This window comes from Marmota flaviventris, chromosome 18 (genome assembly GCF_047511675.1).
Source record: "Marmota flaviventris isolate mMarFla1 chromosome 18, mMarFla1.hap1, whole genome shotgun sequence".
Lineage (NCBI taxonomy): Eukaryota > Metazoa > Chordata > Mammalia > Rodentia > Sciuridae > Marmota > Marmota flaviventris.
Genome location: NC_092515.1, coordinates 46,155,365 through 46,177,550, shown reverse-complemented (window position 1 = coordinate 46,177,550; position 22,186 = coordinate 46,155,365). Strand labels below are relative to the sequence as shown.

At 44.8% G+C, this 22,186-nt stretch overlaps 2 protein-coding genes across 2 annotated transcripts in view; both read left to right on the top strand.

Annotated features, from left to right (window-relative positions):
- The first annotated feature begins 3,651 nt into the window (after window positions 1–3,651).
- Window positions 3,652–8,994, top strand: Agrp (agouti related neuropeptide). The gene is made up of 3 exons (XM_027954002.3): window positions 3,652–8,314; window positions 8,470–8,555; window positions 8,763–8,994. Exons 1-3 carry the CDS (start codon window positions 8,173–8,175, stop codon window positions 8,943–8,945), a joined length of 411 nt encoding a protein of 136 aa, XP_027809803.1. The 5' UTR covers window positions 3,652–8,172; the 3' UTR covers window positions 8,946–8,994.
- A 711-nt stretch (window positions 8,995–9,705) lies between these two features.
- Atp6v0d1 (ATPase H+ transporting V0 subunit d1) overlaps window positions 9,706–22,186 on the top strand; it is a 38,172-nt gene continuing 25,691 nt past the window's right edge. The window contains exon 1 of the mRNA XM_027953923.3: window positions 9,706–9,928. Within this exon, the coding sequence (XP_027809724.1) occupies window positions 9,799–9,928 (130 nt within the window). The 5' untranslated portion in view covers window positions 9,706–9,798. The remainder of the gene's footprint in view (window positions 9,929–22,186) is intronic.

Genomic DNA, 22,186 nt, shown 5'->3' with positions numbered 1-22,186 from the left:
GGATGTAGCCACAGTAGCCAACATGCTGCTGTCATACCAGAGCCACACTGTGGGCTCCCCTGCTCTTCAGCCAGGTGAAGCACCTCCCTTCTTCTTGCTGGCCAGACTTATACCCTGCCCTTGGGCTATTGCTTTTCCTCTATCCCAAGGGCCTCCGGCAGGGGAGGGAACATGAACAGGTCCAGGCAGGGGAAGGAATACGGCTCCAATTCCCTTGATACCTGCTCCTCTGCTAAGTCATGTAGACCTTTCCATGGAATAACATCAGCTTTGTTTCCAGGTGCAGAAAATATTTTTTTAATATTTATTTTTTAGTTTTCGGCGGACACAACATCTTTTGTTTGTATGTGGTGCTGAGGATCGAACCAGGGCTTTACGCATGCCAGGTAAGCCCGCTACCTCTTGAGCCACATCCACAGCCCTGCATAAAATATTAATTGCTGAGACCTTGTTCCTTCTTGCCTGCACCCCTTTCCTTTGTCCCAGGCCTTTGGGTCACAGTTGAGGAAAGCTGCTAGGATCCATTCCCTGAAAGACCTGAGCAGGATACAAGCTGCCATTTTCAACCTTTGTAGCATTGCAGGCTCTATGACAAAAATTCTGGGTTGGGCCTGCAGACACAATGTGTCTTACTGCTGTAGTAAGGTAACCGGAGTGGGAGGACCTGGGATTTTGGTAGCATTTAGGATTTCCTTAGGTTGGTGATAGCCCTTCCAGTTCATTCCTCTTCTAGACTGCTCTGAACATACTGACCTGGTGCCAGGCTCTGGTTGAAGGCAAGGAAGGCATCCTGTGTGCCAGCATCCATTCCAGGTGGGTGAATACCCAGATGGCCCATTCTAATTTGCACACTACAAGTCAGTTCTCTAATTCCCAACATTATAGCCCTGTGGGAATATGAGCACAGGACTGCTCAGCTGGGTTCTTAGGGAAGTCTAGCAAAGATATCAGCTCAAAGTCTGGCAAAGATGTCAGCTCAAAGCCAGGCATGGTATCACAGGCCTGTAATCCTAGTGATTCAGGAGGCTGAGGCAGACGGATCGCAAATTTGAGGCTAGCCTCAGCAACTTAGATCCTATCTCAAAAAATAAAAAGGGAGGAAAAAAAGATGTCAGGTCAAGTGATGTCTATGGCTTTGAATTCCATTTTGTAAGGGCTATCAATGGCATGAGGGGTATACATTGTCGTTGGGTCAAGTTTCCCAGGATGGTTGACTAAGGGAGTATGGAGTGTTGAATTCTGGGGTATAGGATGCACATGGAGGCTACAGATAATAGAACCCACAGTGCCATGAAGTGTGAGAGGTTATGGAATGGGGAGAGGCATACTACAAAAGAGGTTGTGGGTTGGAGGAGGAGCAGATTCTTTGTGGAATCCTGGGGCACATACATAAGTGTCATCTCCTAAGCATGGGCAACTGATGGGTGCCATTTAGATCCTTGAAGGTATGGGGTACAGCTTCTCTGCCCCCCCACCCATTTGAGCTCAGTTTGTCTATGGGCCAGAATATGGCCCGGTGGCTTCAGCTCCACGTGTGCTCAGCTGTGTGCTCTGCAAACCCCACTGAAGATGAGCAAAATCCATCCAGCACATGCTGATGGTTTAGCTCACTGAGAAAGAAGCAGGAGTCTTCCTGGACTGGCAAGGTCAAGTCATTCCCTATGGAGCATCTTCAAGAAGTCAGTCAGACCACAAGAACTCCAAGAGAGCCATATTCTTAGTGTTCCATTCCCAGCCCTTCTCCCTTTGCTCCCAGACTCTCAGTAAGCCCTTAGTATTTGTACCAGGCTCTGGCACACAGTAGACATTCAATAAATATTTCATGGATGAAGGAATGAGCCTGTCTCCACACTGGCTTCCAAGGGTCAGTACCCATTGGGTACTCCCTGAGGCTGAGATGTTCCTCTCTCTCTGACACCCCAGCACTCCTTGGCCTCAGGTTTCAACCACAATATCATATGAGGAAGATGGCATTGAGCTTTGGAGTTAGAAACAGTGACAAGGATTCTTTAAGATCAGTCACATCAGAATCACCTGCAAGGGGCTGGGGATGTGGCTCAAGCGGTAGCGCGCTTGCCTGGCATGCGTGCAGCCCCGGGTTCGATCCTCAGCACCACATACAAACAAAGATGTGGTGTCCACCGAAAACTAAAAAATAAATAAATATTAAAAAAAAAAAAAAAAGAATCACCTGCAACATCTGTTACAAACTCTGGTAGCTGGGTCCTGAGAATTTGCCACTCCTTAAATCTTGGCAGGACCAAATTGACATTCTTACCAGTTCCTAGGTTAGGCTGCTGCTGCTGCTGGTGGTGGTGGTGGTATGAGCCCCACATTCTGGGGACCCACATGTTTAGACACACCTGAAACAGAGGCTCTCAGAGCCCTTCCCCTGTCTTTGGCCCTACCTTTTCAGAGCTCTCTGATAAGTGTCCACTGCTAGTATCTGCCTTTGAGATGCCAGGCCTTTCTGAGTTCACTGTAGAGGCTGATCAGAAATACTAGGAGTTTACACTCCCCATACAAGCCTCCAGGAAGCATGGGAGGGAGTTGCTGTAGATTGACTCCAGCTTCCTCTTGCTTTAGGTGGAGACCCTCTGAGGTCTGTATTCTGAACTTACCTCAGGGCTCCCCCACCCCACCCCATGTAGGGATGGCCTGAGGAGGATGACTCTCACCCAGTTGGGAATCCTCAGGCCCTCCTCCCTTCTCTTTACTGTAGCAATAAAATGACCTACCTTCAAGGGTTAAGGGTTGTGAGTTCCCTTTGTCAACTCTAGGAAGTAAATCCAGTCCAGAAGGACTCCTGGAATTTCTTCAGCTGTTACTTGGTTTCAGGGAGGGAAGAAGTAGACTGAATCCCTTAAGCTTGGAACCAGGAAACTGAGGGTGTGGGAGGTTGGAGGTTGTGCTATGGGAAACCACAGGGACTATTAGTATGCCTGTTTTGAACAGCTATACAAAATCTGACCTAGAAGTTAGGGGGGAATCCTTTTGAGAAGCTCCCTCCATCTTTACGAACCCCCTAAGTGTCTTGCCAGGATACCCAAACTTTCCCAGAAGACCTCACCATGAGTCTCCTGAATCATAAATATATCCCAGGGACACCGGGAACTCTCAGGGAATTGGAGGAAGTTATTATGTTTGGGCACTGCTCCAAACAAAACTGGGAATGGGCATTGGGAAGGCAATCAACTATAGCTGCCCCACTGAGTGCTTATAAAACCAAGAGGTATTAAATAAAACCTCATCTGAAACCAGCCCTATATTTGGGCTTCTTCAGTTATTTAAGCCAATAAATTATTTTTATAGTTTAAGACAGTCCAAATCAAGTTTTGGGTTCAATGCAACTGATGTCTTCTCATTGATTCTATTTCCCTAATAGGTATCTGCCTTGAATGGAGGGTTACCAATAGTCTTTGAGCATTCTAGAAGGTCTTATCTTTAAATCCATTGGTGGGAAATAGAAAAGACTCAGAATGTCCCTAAAGGACCAGGTAAGGGGCACCTGTCTTATGGAGATGCTTTAATGTATCTGATATCATAACCTCTAAGAGGCCATTTATTATTAGACAGTCCATTATTTTGTGAACTTTTAATAAACAAAATGAAAAAAAGTGCTCTTCATTGAGTTATAACATATAATAAATGTACAAATCTTTTCTTTTTCTTTTTTTGAGGTGCTGGGGATCCAACCTAGGATCTCATGTGTGCTAGACAAGCACTCTACCACTAAGCAATACACCCTGCCCCCAAATGCACAAGCCTTAAATGTGCATTTTGCAGTTTAATGAAATGTATATACCTGTGTAACCACCATCTCTCTCTCTCTCTCTCTGTCTCTCACACACACACACACACACACACACACACACGACAAAGTGAGAAAACGCCCTTTGGAGTGAGAAGTATACTGCAGGAGGGAAAAGACCCCTTTGTTTTTACAGAACATCCATACCCTCTGGTTTCTCCTCCCTGGAGTCAAGGCCCCAGCCTCAGCAGGTAAGCTCAGTAACCCCCAGGTCTCCCAAATTCCCCACTTGAACATATTTCTGAAAAGTCCTTTAAACAAATGTTTTCCTGAAAACATCAGGCTGGTGGTTCCTGACAGTAAAATTATCCATACAGTGTTAATGCTCATTCACAGAGGGTTCTTCTATAGACTACTATAGGCAAGAAGGAAAGACAAATGTGAGGACCAGCCATTGCACCTTATGTTGCTAGAAAAGGTAAAAGCAAAACCCAAGTGGAATAGAAAAGACATGTTTATGTTGGCATTAACAGAATATGAATACTGGATTTTGATGACATTAAAAAATAACTTGAATTTTTTTTTTTGCAATATGGTATTGTGCTTCTGCCCTTTTTTAAAGCACCATTTTTGGGAACCATAACAAAGCATTTGCTGATAAAATGATATGAAGTTGGGGATTTATCTCAAGATAATCTGAGTTGGGAGATGATGTAAATGAAACAAAATTGTTTGTAAATTGGTGATTATCAAAATAGGATTACAGTACCTGGGTTTCATTATCCTATTCACATTACTTTTATGTAGATTCAAAATTTTCCATATCAAAAATGAAAAACAAAAGGAATCTTAAAAAGAGCAGGGTAGAACTAGGGATGGTGCTCAGGGGCAGAAGGCTTGTCTAGCATGCGTGAGGTCCTGGGTTCAATCCCAGAACCAAAACCTCCCCCTACAAAAAAAAAAAAAAATGCAATCAAGTGCTTTGAGAGAAGAAGGCCCAAGAATGCTGAAGGGTCTGTGGGACATGGATAGTCACCTACCTCAGCAAAAGGCAGGTGGGAGTTGGCCAGGGAAGGCTTCCTGGGGGAGAAGACTTTTACTCTCTTGAAACTTAAGTGAAGTTGGGGAGTGCCAGGCAAGGGACACTACCTGTCCCTGGGACTCACAATTGGCATATTCTTTCCTATGCTGTCTTGTTTCACTGCCTAACACATGTTCTGCCCCAAACTTGCCCAAAGGCCCCAGCCTGGTAAACAATCAGTATACTCTTCTCACTCAGCTGGAGCTGGGGAGACAGTTACTCCATCATGAAGTTCCCTAGAATTGGATCAGTCAGTGAGTCAGTCATCAAACACCTATAACCATAATCATGTTGTACAACCTCTGTGACAGTATTGGGCTCAGATCATAGCAACAGGCGCCCAGCAGCACTCATACTGCCCATGAACCTAACTGGAGTCCAGAGGAAGAAATAAACATTTGTTTATTCCCTTTCCCACTCCAAGCTCCTTTTGCTCCCCACATGAACTGTATCACCCATCCCCATCCCTACCACTGAATTAGCCCAAAATATGGCCTATGGGTTGGTTTCTTGTCTTAGCTCAGTATGTATACATATATCTATAATTACTTCTATGTTCACCTTTCCAAATAACTGATATTTGGTTTGATTTGTCAAAGTTTGTTACATTAAAAGTTTCCTTCTGTGGGTTGGGGTTGTAGCTCAGTGGTAGAGTACTTTCCTCACACGCATGAGGCCCTAGGTTTGATCCTCAGCACCACATAAAAGTAAATAAATAAAAATAGATATTGGGTCCATCTACAATAAAAAACATTTAAAAAAATTTCCTATTATCATTTTCTGTTTTCTTTGGTGCTCTGGTTTGAATATGGTTTAATTGTGTCCCCTCAAAGGTTCATGTGGGGTGGCAGTATGGAGAGGTGGTAGAGACTCCTAATGGGAGGTCCTAAGGTCATTAGGAAACTACTTTCTCTGGAGACCCCTTGAGCTCTTGTTAGAGGATTCTTGTAAAAAGAGCAAGTCTGGCCTCAGCAGCTCTCTCTGCTTCCCAGTGGAGACGTGACCACTTAATGTGACTCACTCCTGCCATCTGCCATGGGACCTTTGCCAAGCCTGCTACTCTATGCCATTTAGGCTTTCACCCTCTCAAACTGTGAGCTACAAAAATGTCCCCCATCCCAGTACTGGGGATTGAACCCAGGGGTGCTCTACCATTGAGCTACACCCTAGTCCTTTTTATTTTTTATTATTTTGAGACAGGGTCTCACTAAGTTGTCAAGGCTGGCTTCAAACTTGCCATCTTCCTGCTTCTCTCCCCTGAGTAGCTGAGATTACAGGTTTCAACCACTGCACTTGACTGCCACCCTGTTTTGATGGTTGGTTTGCTTGACTGTCTCCTCCACTGAACCTGACCAGGATCATGGTTTGGCCCCTGTCTGTTGCTTCCCACAGGGCTGATACATCTGTGTGCACACATGCAGGTGAAGACAGCTGAGTGCTGGAGTGGGAAGACACACTGTCCCAGACGTGAAATTCTTTCCTTAGGATGGTTACTGAACAGGCCCATCCAGGTGCTCAGAATCAGTAGGGCACCTTTCCAACCAACACATAGTCCCTCCCTGCTCCACACCTCTTTAGCCAGTATCTTCAGGGATGTGCCAGGCACAAGAATTTGAGCAAAGTATCTCATGTACATTTGATACATTGCCCTTCCTGAGCCCCAAGTGACCCAATCAGGATGGAAGCACACCTGGGTGTCTGATATTTTTACTTTGCATCTTTCTAGAAAAGAGAAAGCACTGAAGTGAGCCATCAGGCCTTTTACAGCCTCTGGGATAGAAAGGTCAGTTGAATTGCCAGAGAGATCTCAACACCAGGTCTGTTTTCCAAATCACCAACCCTATTCATAGGGGAGAATAGGGGACTGGCCCTTAACTGGATCATCCTAAGGGCTCAGTTCAGGAACTGTCTCCTTAGAGGGGCTTCCCCTGATTCCTCAGTGTTTCCTCCCACCTCCAGGCAACAGTAAGTGGCTTTCTGAGCTCCAAGGACTGTTATCCTGAAAACGACTGCAGGTGATACCAGCATAGACACAGTATTCATCTGTGGAAGGATATTGCCATAGGCCCACTTCTGCAGAGCCTCCTCCCATGAAGATGGCATACAAATGCCAATTATTGGTGTTGACTCCAGGCAAAGGCTGCCATATGGGAATCTATGATTTCCACTTGCTTCTAGGAGCATTTCTTCAGGCATCCTGCTCAGAACAGCCTGTGTGGACTTGGTCTGCAGACCCTGACAGCCCTTTCATCCTTTCCTGCTGCCTTGGGACAGCCTTGTTTGTGCACTGGGTCCTCCAAGCTGATTCAGTCTGCATCCTTTTACCAAATGGACACATGCGAGATTAAAAAGCCCTCCAGAGGGATGAGAGAAGGCAGGGGCAGGTGGGGTCCTATGTCCTACCATGTCCACAAATGGGCAGTCCTCACCACAGCCTCATGCTCATGAGACCAGGCGTGGGCAGAAGCCTAACAACACAAGTATAAGGGAGCAGCCATTAGCACTAATGAGGCAGGCGGCCTGAAAGCTTTTTACTCGGAAGCTGCTTGCCCACCCAGGGAACAGTCCGTCCGTTCAGCTCCCTTAGTTTCCAGGAACCCTGCGCAGAAAGGGATTTGGGAACAGGAGAAGGGGGTGGGGATCTTGGAGAAGCCTGGAGAGAGAAGAGGGAGGGATGGCAGTCCAGAGATGTAGGCAGAGGGCCTGTTTTTGGCTAGGTGAGCTTCTTCCACTCTTCTCTCCTCAAAGAAACCCAAGGTCTAGTTCTGTACCCCATCCTTGTACCACAATAGCCACTAGCCCATCACTCCCTTCAATGCCCTTGACCCAAGTTCCTGGAAACAAAGGAAACAACATGCTTTATAGGGGCTGAGTGAGCATTTCCGGGGCCACAAATTAAATTAAACTCTCCTGGCCGCCTGCCTTGTTATTGCTAATGGCTCCAGCCCAGCGCATCCCCTAGGTCCTGGTCCTATGGAAATTTTGGGAGCCTGGATACCCTATCTTGTTTCTAAATATTAATTGGTTCCTGGAGGCCTCACCCAAAATTGGAGATGGCCACTCCTCTAGTAGAGTACCAAAGTCTTGAGTTCCAGTGAGTGAGCCTGAACTGTGCCCCCACCCTCTAAAGAGGGCCCCTCATGCCTTAGCTGTAGGGTAGAGTCACGTGTGGGTCCTTCATTAGACCCTGACATAAAAGCTGAGGGAACAGTTGGCCAGGGACTCTCTAGGCAAGGACCAGCAAGCAGAGGTAAGTCCTCAGGTTGGGTGGAGAATCCTACTTTCCAGACATCTACAAGGTACTCCAAGGATGAGGAAGGACTAAGTGGTGGGTTTTCCTATGAGCCAGGCTATGCTGACTGCAGTGCTGCTAAGCTGTGCCCTGCTGCTGGCATTGCCAACCACGCTTGGGGCCCAAATGGGATTGGCACCCCTGGAGGGCATCAGAAGGCCTGACCAGGCCCTGTTACCAGAGTTCCCAGGTGAGTAGGGCAGGGGTGGGCTGGGGGATCCTGAACTCTCTCTGGCCACAAACTTGCCTGCCTGGCATAATCCCTCCTTTCTCCCTTCCCAATCCCAGCCCCGGGAGGTGGGTACTTTGTGCATGGGGGTCCTGTCCTCACATTTTCTGCCCCAGGCTTAGGCCTGCAAGCTCTGCTGAAGAAGACGACTGCAGAACAATCAGAAGAGGCTCTGCTACAGAAGGCAGAAGCTTTGGCGGAGGTAAGCACTCAGGGAAAGGGTCAGGCTGCAGAGGGGGCATCAGGTACCACCCCTTCTCCCCACCTCTGGACCCCTTCAACAAGGGGCGACACAGCAGGGCACCCCTCCCTACACTCCATTGCCATCTTGCACAGCTTAGAGCAAGTGAGGTGCCTGAACCTGCCTTCAGAAGTTTGCGCTCACTCTCCTGTTCCCTTACCAATGCAGATGCTAGACCCGCAGAACCGTGAGCTCCGTTCCCCGCGCCGCTGTGTAAGGCTGCACGAGTCCTGCCTGGGACAGCAGGTACCATGCTGTGACCCGTGCGCCACTTGCTACTGCCGCTTCTTCAATGCCTTCTGCTACTGCCGCAAGCTGGGTACGGCCACCAACCCCTGCAGCCGCACCTAACAGGCTAACGTTTCAGCAAACGGGCATACGAATAAAGGATGGGATCAATCCCAAAGCTGTGGTTATTTCGAACGTGGTCGTCGAGGCGGGGTTGGGTTCTTGAAGGGATGGGAGTGTCGCCAAGTCAAGAAACCACATACATGCTTACCCCAGGGCCTCGGCTATCCCATCATCTGAGCCACATATACGCGTGATTTTAGAGCACCAGGCACCTTTGCGGGAAGTAAAGGGGGCCTCAATACAGCCTTGGAAAATCTTCTACATCAAATGCGGGAAAAAGCTGGGCGCAGCCCAGCCCAGCACGGGGGCTGTAACTCCCAGGTAGAGAATAAGCCTGAGTCCAGGACCCACTTGCGGCTAAGTGTGACCTTCTGCAAAGCCAGCCCCCACCGGACCTCTTTTCCCCTGGTTTAGATTCAACAGTGTGGAACCTTTACAATAAGAATCATCTCCCGCTCTCACTTTTACCCAGCCGGCTTCTGCAGTACCTGGTGCACCTAACCGCGGGAAGAGAGCCCCCACCGAATCCTGCGGCCACGGGCGCCACCATGCGGTGGTTCTCGGACATTCAAGTAGCTCTCAGGCCATTGGTGGTGGGGGGGAAGCCCATCTCCCTTCAGTGCGCAAGCGCCCAGAAGGCCGCCTGCAGTTCACACTTGCGCTGCGCTTGCTCAGGAAACCACCCGGAAGCCGTGCGCCGCTCAGAGTCCTGCCCTATTGTGGTCACGTGAGGTCCTTGCACGTCACCTGACGCTCTTGACAGCCCTTTGCGGGCGCCGCGTCAGCTGATCTTGTAGTTGCGTTGTGTGCCGGCCGGTCGGGGCTCTCTGGTCCCGCAGACCCCGCTGCAGCCATGTCGTTCTTCCCGGAGCTTTACTTCAACGTGGATAATGGCTACTTGGAAGGACTGGTGCGCGGCCTGAAGGCCGGGGTGCTCAGCCAGGCGGACTACCTCAACCTGGTGCAGTGCGAGACGCTCGAGGGTGAGCCGCGGGCCCAAGCCGTGAGGCCTTGAAAGGCCAGGCTGGAGGCCGCCCTGGGCCGGGAAACCGGAAGCAGGGGGAGGGGTCTTTCTGGGAATCCGGGAGTCGATGGCGGGCGGGAGAGAAGGGGATCTGCCTATAGCTGCGGCTTGGCGTGGGCCTGGACATAAACAAGGCTTTGAGGACTGCAATGGTTCGCATCTGCTTGGACTGGCTCTTCCCGGATTGTGCTGGTCATTTAGTAACTGGGGGTCTCAGGAGTGGTTGGGTCTTGCAAGGTATAAGCATCTTCATGGTGACGTAGCCAGAGAGCTGTCCTGTGGCAACGTTTAGGGAAGCTAAGCGGAAAATCCTCCCCACTCCCAAGGCTTTTGAAATCATCGTGTGTTGGCATTCGCCTGCCTGGGGATTGCTGAGCCAGTTTAGCGAGAAGTTCTTTTGAACTCTGAACCGCCGGCTGCGCAGTATCTCCTAAAGAAAGTGTTTGGGAAAACAAGGGGTGGCCCTGCAAATCTGGAAGTTCATACACAAGTATTCGTCTAAAAATCCCCCTCAGCAAGGGTGCGGGACGGGTGTCGGGACAGGGTTTCTTACACAAGAGTAGTCAGAAGCTGGGTTCCCCTTTCTTTCATCTCACTGCTCCAAAGTGAGAATGGTTTCCTCGTGTGCAGCTGCCACAGATGTCCTAATTCCAGGTCCCTCACCTCCCCCAGATGGTAGTAAAGGGCAGGAATGTGTGTTCCCACCCCTGTCCCCCTAGTGATACCTTTAAGCAGAGGTGCTTATAGCTGAAGGAGGAAGATGGCCAGATGACTCACCCACTGTAGAAAATGATCTCATCAAAAATTTTTGAGGTTAAAAGTGAGCTCAGTTATTATTTAACTTACAAACTAGACGAGTCAAGTGAAAATAAGTACTATTAAGATATAAAACCGACTGAAGTTAAAGTATAATAATTGTAGTTTTTAATATTTTAACATAAAACCTCAATAAAAGTTTACTTATGTGAGTGGAATTGGTAATGAGGGGAGGGGTGGGGACATGGCTCAGTGGTAGAGTGTTTGCCTGCTGTGCCTGAAGCCCTGGGTTCAGCCCCCAGCCCTGGGGAGAAAAAGTTCCTAGGGAATGAGGGGAGAACACTTCAGGATGCTGGGCTCAAGGAGCCCCGCCAGCAACCTGAATTCATTGTGGGAAGAGGAGAAACAGAGCGAGTCTGCCTGGGACAGGGCATAACACCTAGTTGGCAATTAATATGAGTTTTGTGGACTGGGACTGGAGGAAGATATTTGCTTAAATCTAAAGGTTAATAGCATTGATCATCACCTAGCATTCAATTGCTTTGTTTCTCTTTCATCTTTTCTTACTCCTGCTGCTGCCTCCCCCTCCCCTGCACATCTTCTAGGACCATAGGATTCCCATCTTCCCACCATCCTCCATAATCCTCCATAAATATACTAAGCCATTCTTCCTGCAACACTCTCAGCACGTGGCCCATTTGAACATTTAATATGGCATTTAGGGATCCCTTGTTTTGTCACACAAGCCATCTCCCCCAGGACTTGGTGTGGTGGGATTCCGGAGTCAGGCAAACTTGGGTTTGAATTCCAACCCTACCAGTTACTGGATTATTTAACATCTCTGGGCCTTGGTTTCTTCAAGTGTATATTAGCAGCATCTATCTCATAAAGAGTGGGAGATGTCAACAAGCTACTGTGTGTAAAACATGTAACCCAGCACCAAAAACACAGAAAGCTCCAAGGACAAAGTGAGCACTCAGTAAATGTTTGCTTGTGTTTTCCATATTATTTTGCCTTTTGCTCCCTTTGCTTCCTTCTTGTTTCCATGAAGGACAGCCCCAATATCACCTCATCTTAGAAACTCTCATTGGCCAGGCTAGGCTAGAATGTTGTTCCCTCCACTCATTCACAAGTCCTATGGCATTTGGCAGTGCTACTTTTCTAGAAGTTCTTGACATAGAGTTTGGGGTTCTTGGGATTTTGTATATTGGGGATGCTCAGGACTTTTCAAGGCTGAGGTTAACTAGAAGCAAGGAGTGACCATAAATTTTATTTGTCTCCAACAGAAAGGCCTTTTCTGCTTCAGAAGATGATACCAAAGGCCTGGCCTCTAGGCTCTGTTGCTGGATATTTTTGCTTCCCCATCCCTGTGAGAAGAGGGAGAGAAGCTGGAAAGGAAGGCTGTAGTCTCTAATGAGAATTTAGGTGTGCGCCAGGGGATGAAGTTTCCAAGGAACATGTTTCAGGTGTTGGACAGTTCTCAGAAGGTGTAGGGCATTTGGCAAGGGGTGTTTATTTGTTTTGTAAGGCAGGGCAAATATAGTATCCTGGCCTTCTCTGGGTTCCATTCTAGCAGGGCATCTTCTGGCTGACAGCTGCCTCCTTCTCTCTTAGGACCCCAGAAACCTATGCATCCTCCATTATGCGTGTTGCCTGATTGTCTATTCTCAGAAATAGGACAAAGACCCAAGAGAGGTCATTTTCCTTGGATAAACTGAGGGGACAGAGACGGGTGGTTAGAAAAGCTCTTTATGGCTCTTAGATTTTCTGAATGTGTTAGATATCTCCTAGAGTCTGGATCCTGTCCTAGGAACAGGAGGAAGCAGAGGCAGATCAGAGATTATGAGGAAAAATTATACAGTATTACTTTGTTTTCATTCATTCAGGTACTGAGCACCTGTTTTATGCCAGGCATTCCAATAGGGGTTGAGATCCTTTGCTGAATGATTTTCTCTTGAGCTTCATAGTCTGGAAGTAGACATCTGCAGGGCAGGGGAAGACCTTAAGAAATCAGTGTAGTGTAGTGGTTACAGAGGCGGGATTGCTAGTTACCTCATTGCCCCCATGGCCATAAGTAAGGTATGTAACCTTTTTGTCTTGATTTTCATCATCTCTAAATTTATAGTAATAATAGCACCTACCTCATGGGGTGGTTATCACTTAAGCAAGATAATCTCCATTAAATTGCTGATTAGTCCATTTTTGTTGTAGCTAATAATACAATACCACATGCTGGGTGAGTTATATAGAAAGGAACTTTATTTGGGCTTATAGTTCCTGGAGGTACAAGTTTGAGGACCACCCCATCAGAGTCTGAGGTGGTGCTGGGCATTACATGGCAAGAGATAGGAGCACATGTGTGTATGTATGACTTCTGTTTTCTTTCTTTGTTGGAACTAGGGATTGATTCCAGGGTGCTTTACCACTGAGCAACATCCCCAGCTCTTTTTCATTTTTTATTTTGAGACAGGGCCTCTCTAAATTGCTAAGGTGAGCCTTGAATTTGCAGTCCTCTTTCTTCAGCCTCCCAAGTCACTGAGATTACAGGTGTGCAACATCACACCTCTCCCTTTTCTTGTAAAACCACCAGGATTCAATCTTGGGTGCTCCACCCTGATGACTTTAATCCTAATCACTTTCCTGAGGTTCCACCCTCTAAGCACTGTTGTCAGATTAAGTTTCCATGCTCTTAATATCTTACAATGGGGATTAAATAACACATGAAGCCTTGAGGGACATTCAAACTATATCCAAACCATAGCAAATGCTTAACATGAACTTGGGTCATGGTAAAGTCTTGGTGTGTTAGCCCCTAATTTTGTTGTTGTTGTTAAGTAAGAAAAAAAGATCAAATATAATTTACAACGAAGAAGTGATAGGGAATCTTCTTTTGACAGCATGGCTGGTTAAAGTTCTGCTGAGATGTGAAGAATTAGGAGCCAGTCATGTAGACAGCTAGGGGGAAAATCATTTCAGACAGAGAGATCAGCAAGTGAATGTAGAAATAGCCAGGCCATTCATAGGGACCAATAGGAGACCCCAGTGGCAGGTTGTTGGGAACTAGAGTATTATAACTCTTCTTGGAATCCAGATTTAAAAAAAAAAAATCAGTCTGAACCCAGGTGAGGAAATCTCTGGCTCCTTAGGACTGGGTATGAGGGCAGAAATAGTGAGGGTAAAGAATATCAGCTTCCACAGAGGCCTGTGGAATTTGTTGGATGTGTCTAAGTGAATGTGTTTCAGACCAGAGGAGCAAATGTAATGCAACTTCCATGTTCAAATGTGTGCTTGCTTGTTCAAGAAACACTTCCTGGAGGCCTACTTTGCCTAGCCTACTGGGCCTCATACCAAAGCTAGGCAGGTATTTTGGACATTACCACAATTCTGAGCCTGAATTCTCAGCTACCCTGAGCTCAATCTAATGGCGTTGTTACTAAATTTGCTTGATTAAAGTTATTAAATTCAGAGGTAGATCAGGCTCCAGCCCCACCCTCCAGAATTTATTTTTCCTTTGTATTTTCTTTAAAACTTTTTTTAATGGATATCTACCAAACATACACAAATTTTTTAATATTTTTATTTTTTAGTTATAGGTGGACACAATATCTTTATTTTATTTCCATGTGGTGCTGAGGATCGAACCCAGTGCCTCACGCATGGTAGGTGAGCACTCTACCTCTGAGCCACAACCTCAGCCCCAAACATACTCAAATTAAAAGGAATAATATAATGAGTATATAAAAATAATCAATTATCAGGCTGGGACTGTAGCTCAGTGGCAGAGAGCTTGCCTAGCATGTGTGAAGCACTAGGTTCGATCCGTAGCACCGCATAAAAATAAATAAAATAAAGGCATGCTGTCAACACATAACTACAAAAAAAAATTTTAAAATAAATTATAATTTTTGTTGATACAGTAATTATCAATTTTGTTTCAAGAATAGTTCCCCTTGGGTTAGGAGTGTAACAGTGGTAGAACACTTGTCTAGCATCCCCAAGGCCCCAGATTCAATCCCCAGCACTATTTCAATCAATCAATCCATCAATCAATCTCTACATATCCCCTGATTCCCAAATTGTTTTGAAGTAAATCTCAGAAAACATTATTTCAGCTGTATGTATTTCAGCAACTCAAAAAAAGGTAATGACTACTTTAAAAAAATAATCACAATATTATTATTCTACCTTATTTTAAAAAACAGCCCTCAAAAGTTTTTAATAAGATTTATTTGTTTCAATCAGGATCTAAATATGACCTATACATTTCAATTGATTGATGCTCTCAGTTATTTTAATACATAGGCTCTCTAAAATAGTTATTTATTTAGTTATTGAAGAAGTTGAATCACTTGATAGATAATAGATTAATAATAGATCATAGATTTTCCATCCATCTCAATTTTGCTGATTATATCCCTGCTGTATAGTTTAACATGTTCCTCTGTCCCTTTTTTATCTCCCTCCCGACTTTTTTTTTTTTTTTTTTCCTGCTAGGGATTTAACCCATACCTCCTGCAAAGCAGGAGCTCTACTACTTAGCTACATTCCCAGCCCGTTCCCTTGTTTTTTATGTAAGTTAGTATTTATTTATTCATTTTATTATTTAAAAAATATTTTTAGTTGTGGATGGAGAAATAACTTTATTTTGTTTATTTTTATGTGGTGCTGAGGATCGAACCCAGGGCCCTGCATATGCTAGGTAAGCGCTCTACCGCTGAGCCACAACCTCAGCCCCTGTAAATTAGTATTTAGATGTAGAGACATGATTAAATTCTGGCTTGATTCATGTTTTTAAAAATGCTTAATAGGTGATGTTTGTACTTCCATTGGGAGGCACCTGATATCTAGTTCTTTTTCTGACATGAGGAATCATTGACATTTATTGACTAGAACCATTTTTTCTTTAGGGTTTTCAAAATGGTGATACTCTAATTCTGTATCCTCCTGTAATTGCTAACTTGAATACTTGTACCCCTGGAAACTTCCAGTAATCAACTACTTGATTATCCTGAAATATAGTCTATGTAGGAAAGTTTAGGATAATTTCTTAGTTCTTTCCAGTAATTAAGTTTTTTAAAAATTATGAGCTGGTTCTCTAACATGACTAATGTTGGATGACTAAAAAGTTTATTTGTTTAGTATCATAATTCATTAATGGGCTTTAATGTATTTCTTACATTTCAGTCAGTTAACCTTACTGATTCTTAGATTAACTCTTGCCAATTGAGACTTATTCAGTTGGCTGCCAAATCTTTTCTTTTTTTTTAGTTGTTGGTAGACCTTTATTTTATTTATTTTTATGTGGTGCTGAGGATTGAACCCAGTGTCTCACACATGCTAGGCAAGTGCTTGATCACTGTGCTTAAACAAACTGCCAAGCCTTTTTGACACAACCCCTTAGCCTTTGAGAGTTTTCTTTCACTGTCTGGGGTGCCAGTATCTTCTAAACCTATGATGAACATTTCCTGACCCACACTTAGGGTCATTTCTCTCAAGAAATCTGGTTCTTTACATTGAAAGATGATATGTAGGGGGCCATAATCTGAGTCCCAGAGGTTCTCATTGCTACTGGGTTGGTCATTGTTCTGGGTTTTTCTTTATGTATACTTTAGTTCTCCTTTTACTCAGAAACTTAGAAAATACGGAAAAGCAAATGGCTTGCTAGACTATGCAGCTGCATGCAGCTGACAAGTACAAGAATGCCAGTTTCCTAATTAGAATAGGACTTTTACCTGAAACTTGGCTCAGTCAGGACATCTCCCTCCTGTTCTAAAGAAATATCATTAATTCTTAAGAGGAGTCCTGTGATGATCTTCTATGTGAGTTAGATGGTCCCCTGAGAATTATTTTTCACTGTCAATGAGTTAGACACTCCAGGACTATGGTTGAAGCACACATGTATGATGTGTTGACCATCTTCCGGAACACTTTTACCCCCCTCCTCTGATTCACTTATCTTCTGTTCATCATAGCATCTACTTCTGCATTTCAAGATAGATAGACAGATAGATAGATAGATAGAGGATTTCTCTTAAGATTGTGAAGTGCCAGCACAGACCTGGGTACTGATTAAAGTCAGAAAAGTCAGCTACTCCTACTGTGGTCATTTCTTCTTGTCACTTCCAGAAGGTAGGTGCCATGGTAGACCTTGAGTGGTGTGTTAATCAGTTTTTTGTCATAATGACACGAACAAAGATGAAAAGATTTAGTTTCGCTTAGTATGTTTCAGAGGTTTCAGTCCAAGGCAGAAACTTGACGGCAGAAGGGCCTGGCAAAGCAAATTTGCTCAGCTCATAATAGGAAGGAAGGGAGGACAGGAGAGAGAGACAAGGAAGAAGATAAACTCTTCCATGGCATGCCCCCAATGACCTACTTCCTCCAATTAGGTCCCACCTCCTAGAAGTCCATTCAGCCATCAATGGATTATTTCACTCAAGAGATTAGAGCCCTCATGATCCAATCATTCCCCAAAAGCCCCATCTCTGAACACTTGAGATTGTAGATGTATTGTGGATGCAAACCATAGCAAGTGGGTAATGTAAATATGCTACAGTCGCCTTGCTTAGGGCAAGTGTGACTGTCTAATGAATAGAGCAGTGGCCATCAAAACAGCACTGAATGCAACGTAGGTACAGGTTCCTTTGGTGGGTGACAGTTACAGACTGTGAGGTTTCTTTTTTTTAATATATTTTTTTTAGTTTTTGATAGACCTTTATTTTATTTATTTATATGCGGTGCTGAGAATCAAATCCAGTGCCTCCACATGCCAGGCAAGTGTGCTACTGCTGAGCCATAGCCCCAGCCCTATGAGGTTTCTTTTTGGGGTGATAAAAATGTTCTCCCATTGATCATGGTGATGGTTGCCCAACTGAATTATACTGAAAACTGTGAATTGTGCACTTTAGATGGGCAAAATTGTATGGCTAATGAATCATTTCTCAGTAAAGCTGTTACCAAAAAATCAGCCAAGCTAAGGAAGTGGGAAGATTATCCTAGGGAGAAGGAATGGCATTAGTAGTCTCAGAACAAAACTGCGGAGGATCAGAAGAGCTTTGGTAACTGGAAGGAATTGAACATGTCAAGGATGTACACATGCATGGCACATCCTTGACATTCTCTTGATAGTTGCATGTCCTGTAGAAACCCATTGGTTTCCTTGAAAGGATGTACAGTTTAGAAGGGATGAGGACTATGGTTAAAAAAAAAGAAGGGGGAAGATTTCTAGGTTAGATCAGGGTCAATGTGTGGGAAATATCTTAAAAGTTGTTACACGTGGTCTTGTGTGGAAATATTTTGTGTGTTTCATTTTGTTTATCAAAAGAGACTATGTTGGGGCTGGGGTTGTGGCTCACTGGTAGAGTGCTTGCCTTGTACATGTGAGGCACTGGGTTCGATCCTCAGCACTACATAAAAAAATGAATAAATAAAATAAAGATATTGTAGCCATCTACAACTAAAAAAAATTCTTTAAAAATAAAAAAGGAGATTATGTTGAATTGATGGAAAAAAGATAATCTTGGATAGCAAATATGAACTTAGCTCAGTCCTAAACTCCACAGAGTCAGATGTGATCCAAAGACGTCACAGTCCTGACAGTTATTGAATTGACCACAAGAAAGAGAGGCACTCAGGAGGCATTGGAAAAAGCATATATAGAAAGCAATAACCAAAGGAGAGTTTGCACTGTAAAAGAAAGGGAATAAACACAAGTCTTTGAGCTGTAAGAGCTGGGCCCCACACCCATCTGAAGTTTTCTCCCAGTTTCTAAGGATCTGTGTTGTCCTGGCTGCCCTGGACAGTGATACCAGTACATAAAGAGACCCCAGTGCCCAATTGTCAAGGAAATGGCATGGATTATTAGTGGTGTCGATAGCACCCTGCTGGCTTGATTACTGTCCTCCAGCTTGCTGCTGCTGCCGCCCAAGAGGATAAAGTCTCCAGAGTGAGGATAGAAGATGGGGAGAGGCAAGAGGGAGGTTTGGCATCTGACTGCTATAAGCCAGCTTGGACTTGATCCCTCAGTGGATGAAGCATAGGGAAGTGGAGGGGATGGGTGGTGGAGGTGTGATGCAATTAGAAACGTGCACTGAAGCTCTGGAGGATTGATTCAGGAGGAGCCAGACTGGAGGCTGGGCTCTTGCTGATGCCTCTTTCAGCTCTCTAGGTGACAGAACATGGGCTGGACCAGGGCAAGAGTGGTTGACGTGCATAAAGGACTGGATCAGAGATGAAACCCACAATATGGGGCTAGTTTTTATTATATATAGGGGTTAGAGGTGTTAGAAGTCAAGTTTTAATTTTTTTAATATATATATTTTTTAGTTGTAGGTAGACACAGTACCTTTATTTTATTTTTATGTAGTGCTAAGGATCGAACCCAGTGCCTCACACATGCTAGGCGAGCATTCTACCACTGAGCCTCAATCCCAGCCCCAGAAGTCAAATTTTTTACTTCATAAAATACTGGGTAGTTGCTGGAGCCATTTTGAGATAGGAATCCTGAGGGAGAAGAAGGTTAGGGCATGGATGGGGTGGTAGGAGAGGAGGTACTGTGTGTCAGATGTCTGAGGGAGGAGTCCAGCAAGCTGGTAGCCATGTGGGGAAGTAACACTAAAGATACCAATCTGAAAGTCACACTCTGACTGGTGGCAGTTAGACCCACGCCTGGCCATCTGTTGGTTTGCAGCCAGGGCAGGCGTGCCTTAGAAGCTAAGACCTCAGAAGCTACGACCTTAGAAGCTACCCGCAAATCTTGCCAGGCAGCTAGAGAGCAGCTTTAACTTCAGGCCAAGTGGATACAAGTGTGGCCTAACAAGGACACCTGGCATGGGGCCTAATTTGGCAAGTGGAACAGTGAGAGCAACATCCAGGGATTTCCCTCCAGGTTCCTGCTGTTTGTATCTGCATAATTGTGGGATATGTTGATGTTTTCCTTCTGTTTTTTCTCTTTCTTTTTTCTTTTCTTTTTTTTTGGTGGGGATGGCAGTGTACTGAGGATTGAATCCAGAGGTACTTTACCACTGAGCCACAAGCCTAGCCCTTTTTATTTTTTATTTTGAGATAGGGTCTCACTAAGTTGATTAGGGCCTCACTAAATTGTTGAGGCTGATCTTGAACTTGGGATCCTCCTGCCTTGGCCGCCTGGTCTCTGGGATTACAGGCATGTGCCCTTATACTTGGTTCTTGTTTTCTTTTTTAAATTTCAAAAAATTAAGTTGGTAGAAGGAGGACTTGTTGTAGATCCTTTGAGGGGCAAGTTTTCACCCCCTAGTTAAAACACTGTACACTGTAGATTAGCATAGGATAGCATATACAGAGGTGATCACACCAGCCTTATTGGTAATAGCAAACTACTAGAACCAATGGCATATCCACTGATGTGGTTAAGGTATGGTTAAATAAACCATGGTGTATTCTTACAGTGGAATACTAGCTAGTGTTCAAAAGCATGAAGTTCCATATGGGATTATTTAGAAATATTAGGTGAAAAATTGGGAAGCATTGTGTATAATATCCCATTTTAGTAGAATACTAGGTGGCATGCACAGAGATGTATAGGCACCAAATTGTCCTGAGTAACAACCTGGACAACATAAATTTATGTTTTCTTCCATTGTTCGAATGTATTGGAGTGAACAAATATTACTTTTAAAATTTAACACATCTGATGAAGATATTTAAGGAAAATTAGAAAAATATAAGCCATCAAGGAGAAGTACCCACACCCAGCACCCCTCCAAGCTGAGACCTGTGCTAGTTAGCTTGGGGCATTCATCTTACAGATTTTTTACTTAGAGTCTTGTAGGGCTGGTCTGAGTCTTAGGGAGCCCCCATCAATCCCCCTTTCTTATATACCTGAAGATACAGAGTCCAGTGGGTAATTGAGGGCCTACAGGGTTGGACTTGTTTCCCATACTAGAGTCCCAGGATCCCTGACCAGGTACAGAATGGGCAGGTCCCTTTACCTTCCCATTTTTCTCTTTTTCCTTTGCCTCTCCCCACCTCTACTCCCACTTTCCCTTCACTGATTGCATCTTGCATTGGTATATACTTTTACCTGATTTTATCTGGGAAGCTATTTATGGTCAAGTCAGTAACAATCTTCACAGGGACAGAGAACCCTATTTCATAAGCCCTGCCCCAGGAGGTCATGTCAGAACTTGCTCTGGTGAGTGATAATACACACTTTTTCTTTGGTTGATTCAGCAATTTCTTGGGCCTGATTTCTGAGATGGAGTCAGTGCTTGAATCCATGTCTTGGGCCATTTTTTTAAAAAATATTTTTATTTGTTGTTTTAGTTATTTTATTTATTTATATTCAGTGCTGAGAATTGAACCCAGTCCTCACCCATGCTAGGCAAGTGTTCTACCACTGAGCCACAACCCAGCCCCTGTTTTGGGCCTTTGAGGTAACCTTAGAAAATAGGCAAATGTCACCTATCCCTTGAAGAATACATTTTCAGAGAGCAGAAAGGGAAATACCTCAACTTCTTATTTTAAACATTTTGTATAAAACACTTCTAATGTATTAGTCTCATGTGTTTTCTTAAGTGGCACACACAAAACAGCAGTTTCTCTCCTGCATAAGGCCTGAAATGAAATGAACAGAATTACCCTGAAGGCCTCCAATAGTTTTTGTTTGTTGTTTTGGGTACTAGGAATTGAATCCAAGGATGCTGTACCACTGAACTACGGTCCTTTTTATTTTTTATTTTGAGACAGGGTCTTGCTAAGATGCTGAGGCTGGCCTTGAACTTGCAATCCTCCTGCCTTAGCCTCCTGAGTCACTGGAATTTCTGGTGTATGCCATTGTACCTGGCTGCCTCCAATAGTTTTGCATCTAGCCCTAATCAGGCCACCCCCCCCCCCTTCCTGCTATGGTCAGGGTGCCTGCTGCAGCACCTGGCCCCTTCTCTATCTTGTACCTGTTATATCTGGGGCTTAGCCACAGTCCAGCTTGTAGGACAACCTGCATCAGGTTACAAGTGCATCAAGGGCCAGGTTGCAAGGACATGCTGTAGTGGACTTTCTGGTAAGTCATCTGTGCCTGCCCAGGGTCAGGGTCCTAGGGCCTCTTTGGGTTTTCAGAATCTCCTTTGAGTTACATGTGGGGCCAGACTTAGATTGTGTCTCCCTTTTTGGTGGGCTCTGGGATGCTGAATATGTGTTTTTCCACCTGTAAGGTGAAACAGAAAGTACTTACTTGCAACTTGCTGGTTGTTAAGATTCAACCACACTGCCCTATCCAGATGGTAATGTGATTAGATGAGTGACAACTCTGTATTGGTACTGGCAGGGTATAAAAGAAGAAAAGCTGAGGCCCTATAATGAGTAGCGGCATTACCGTGTTGCAGATTGTCTTGTTTCTGAGTTTTTAAGCACCTGCTTTTATTAAATGTTGAATAAAGGGAATTGTAGACTTGGGAGGGTCTGACTGAGTTGAAGCACAAGAGTGCAGTGG

What these genes read in the sequence shown, in the direction of transcription:
- Agrp (XM_027954002.3), top strand. Translation starts at nt 8,173, where the DNA reads ATGAGCCAGGCTATGCTGACTGCAGTGCTGCTAAGCTGTGCCCTGCTG. An exon ending in CCTGTTACCAGAGTTCCCAG is followed by an intron (nt 8,315 to 8,469) that starts GTGAGTAGGGCA and finishes TTTCTGCCCCAG; the next exon opens with GCTTAGGCCTGCAAGCTCTG. An exon ending in AGGCAGAAGCTTTGGCGGAG is followed by an intron (nt 8,556 to 8,762) that starts GTAAGCACTCAG and finishes TTACCAATGCAG; the next exon opens with ATGCTAGACCCGCAGAACCG.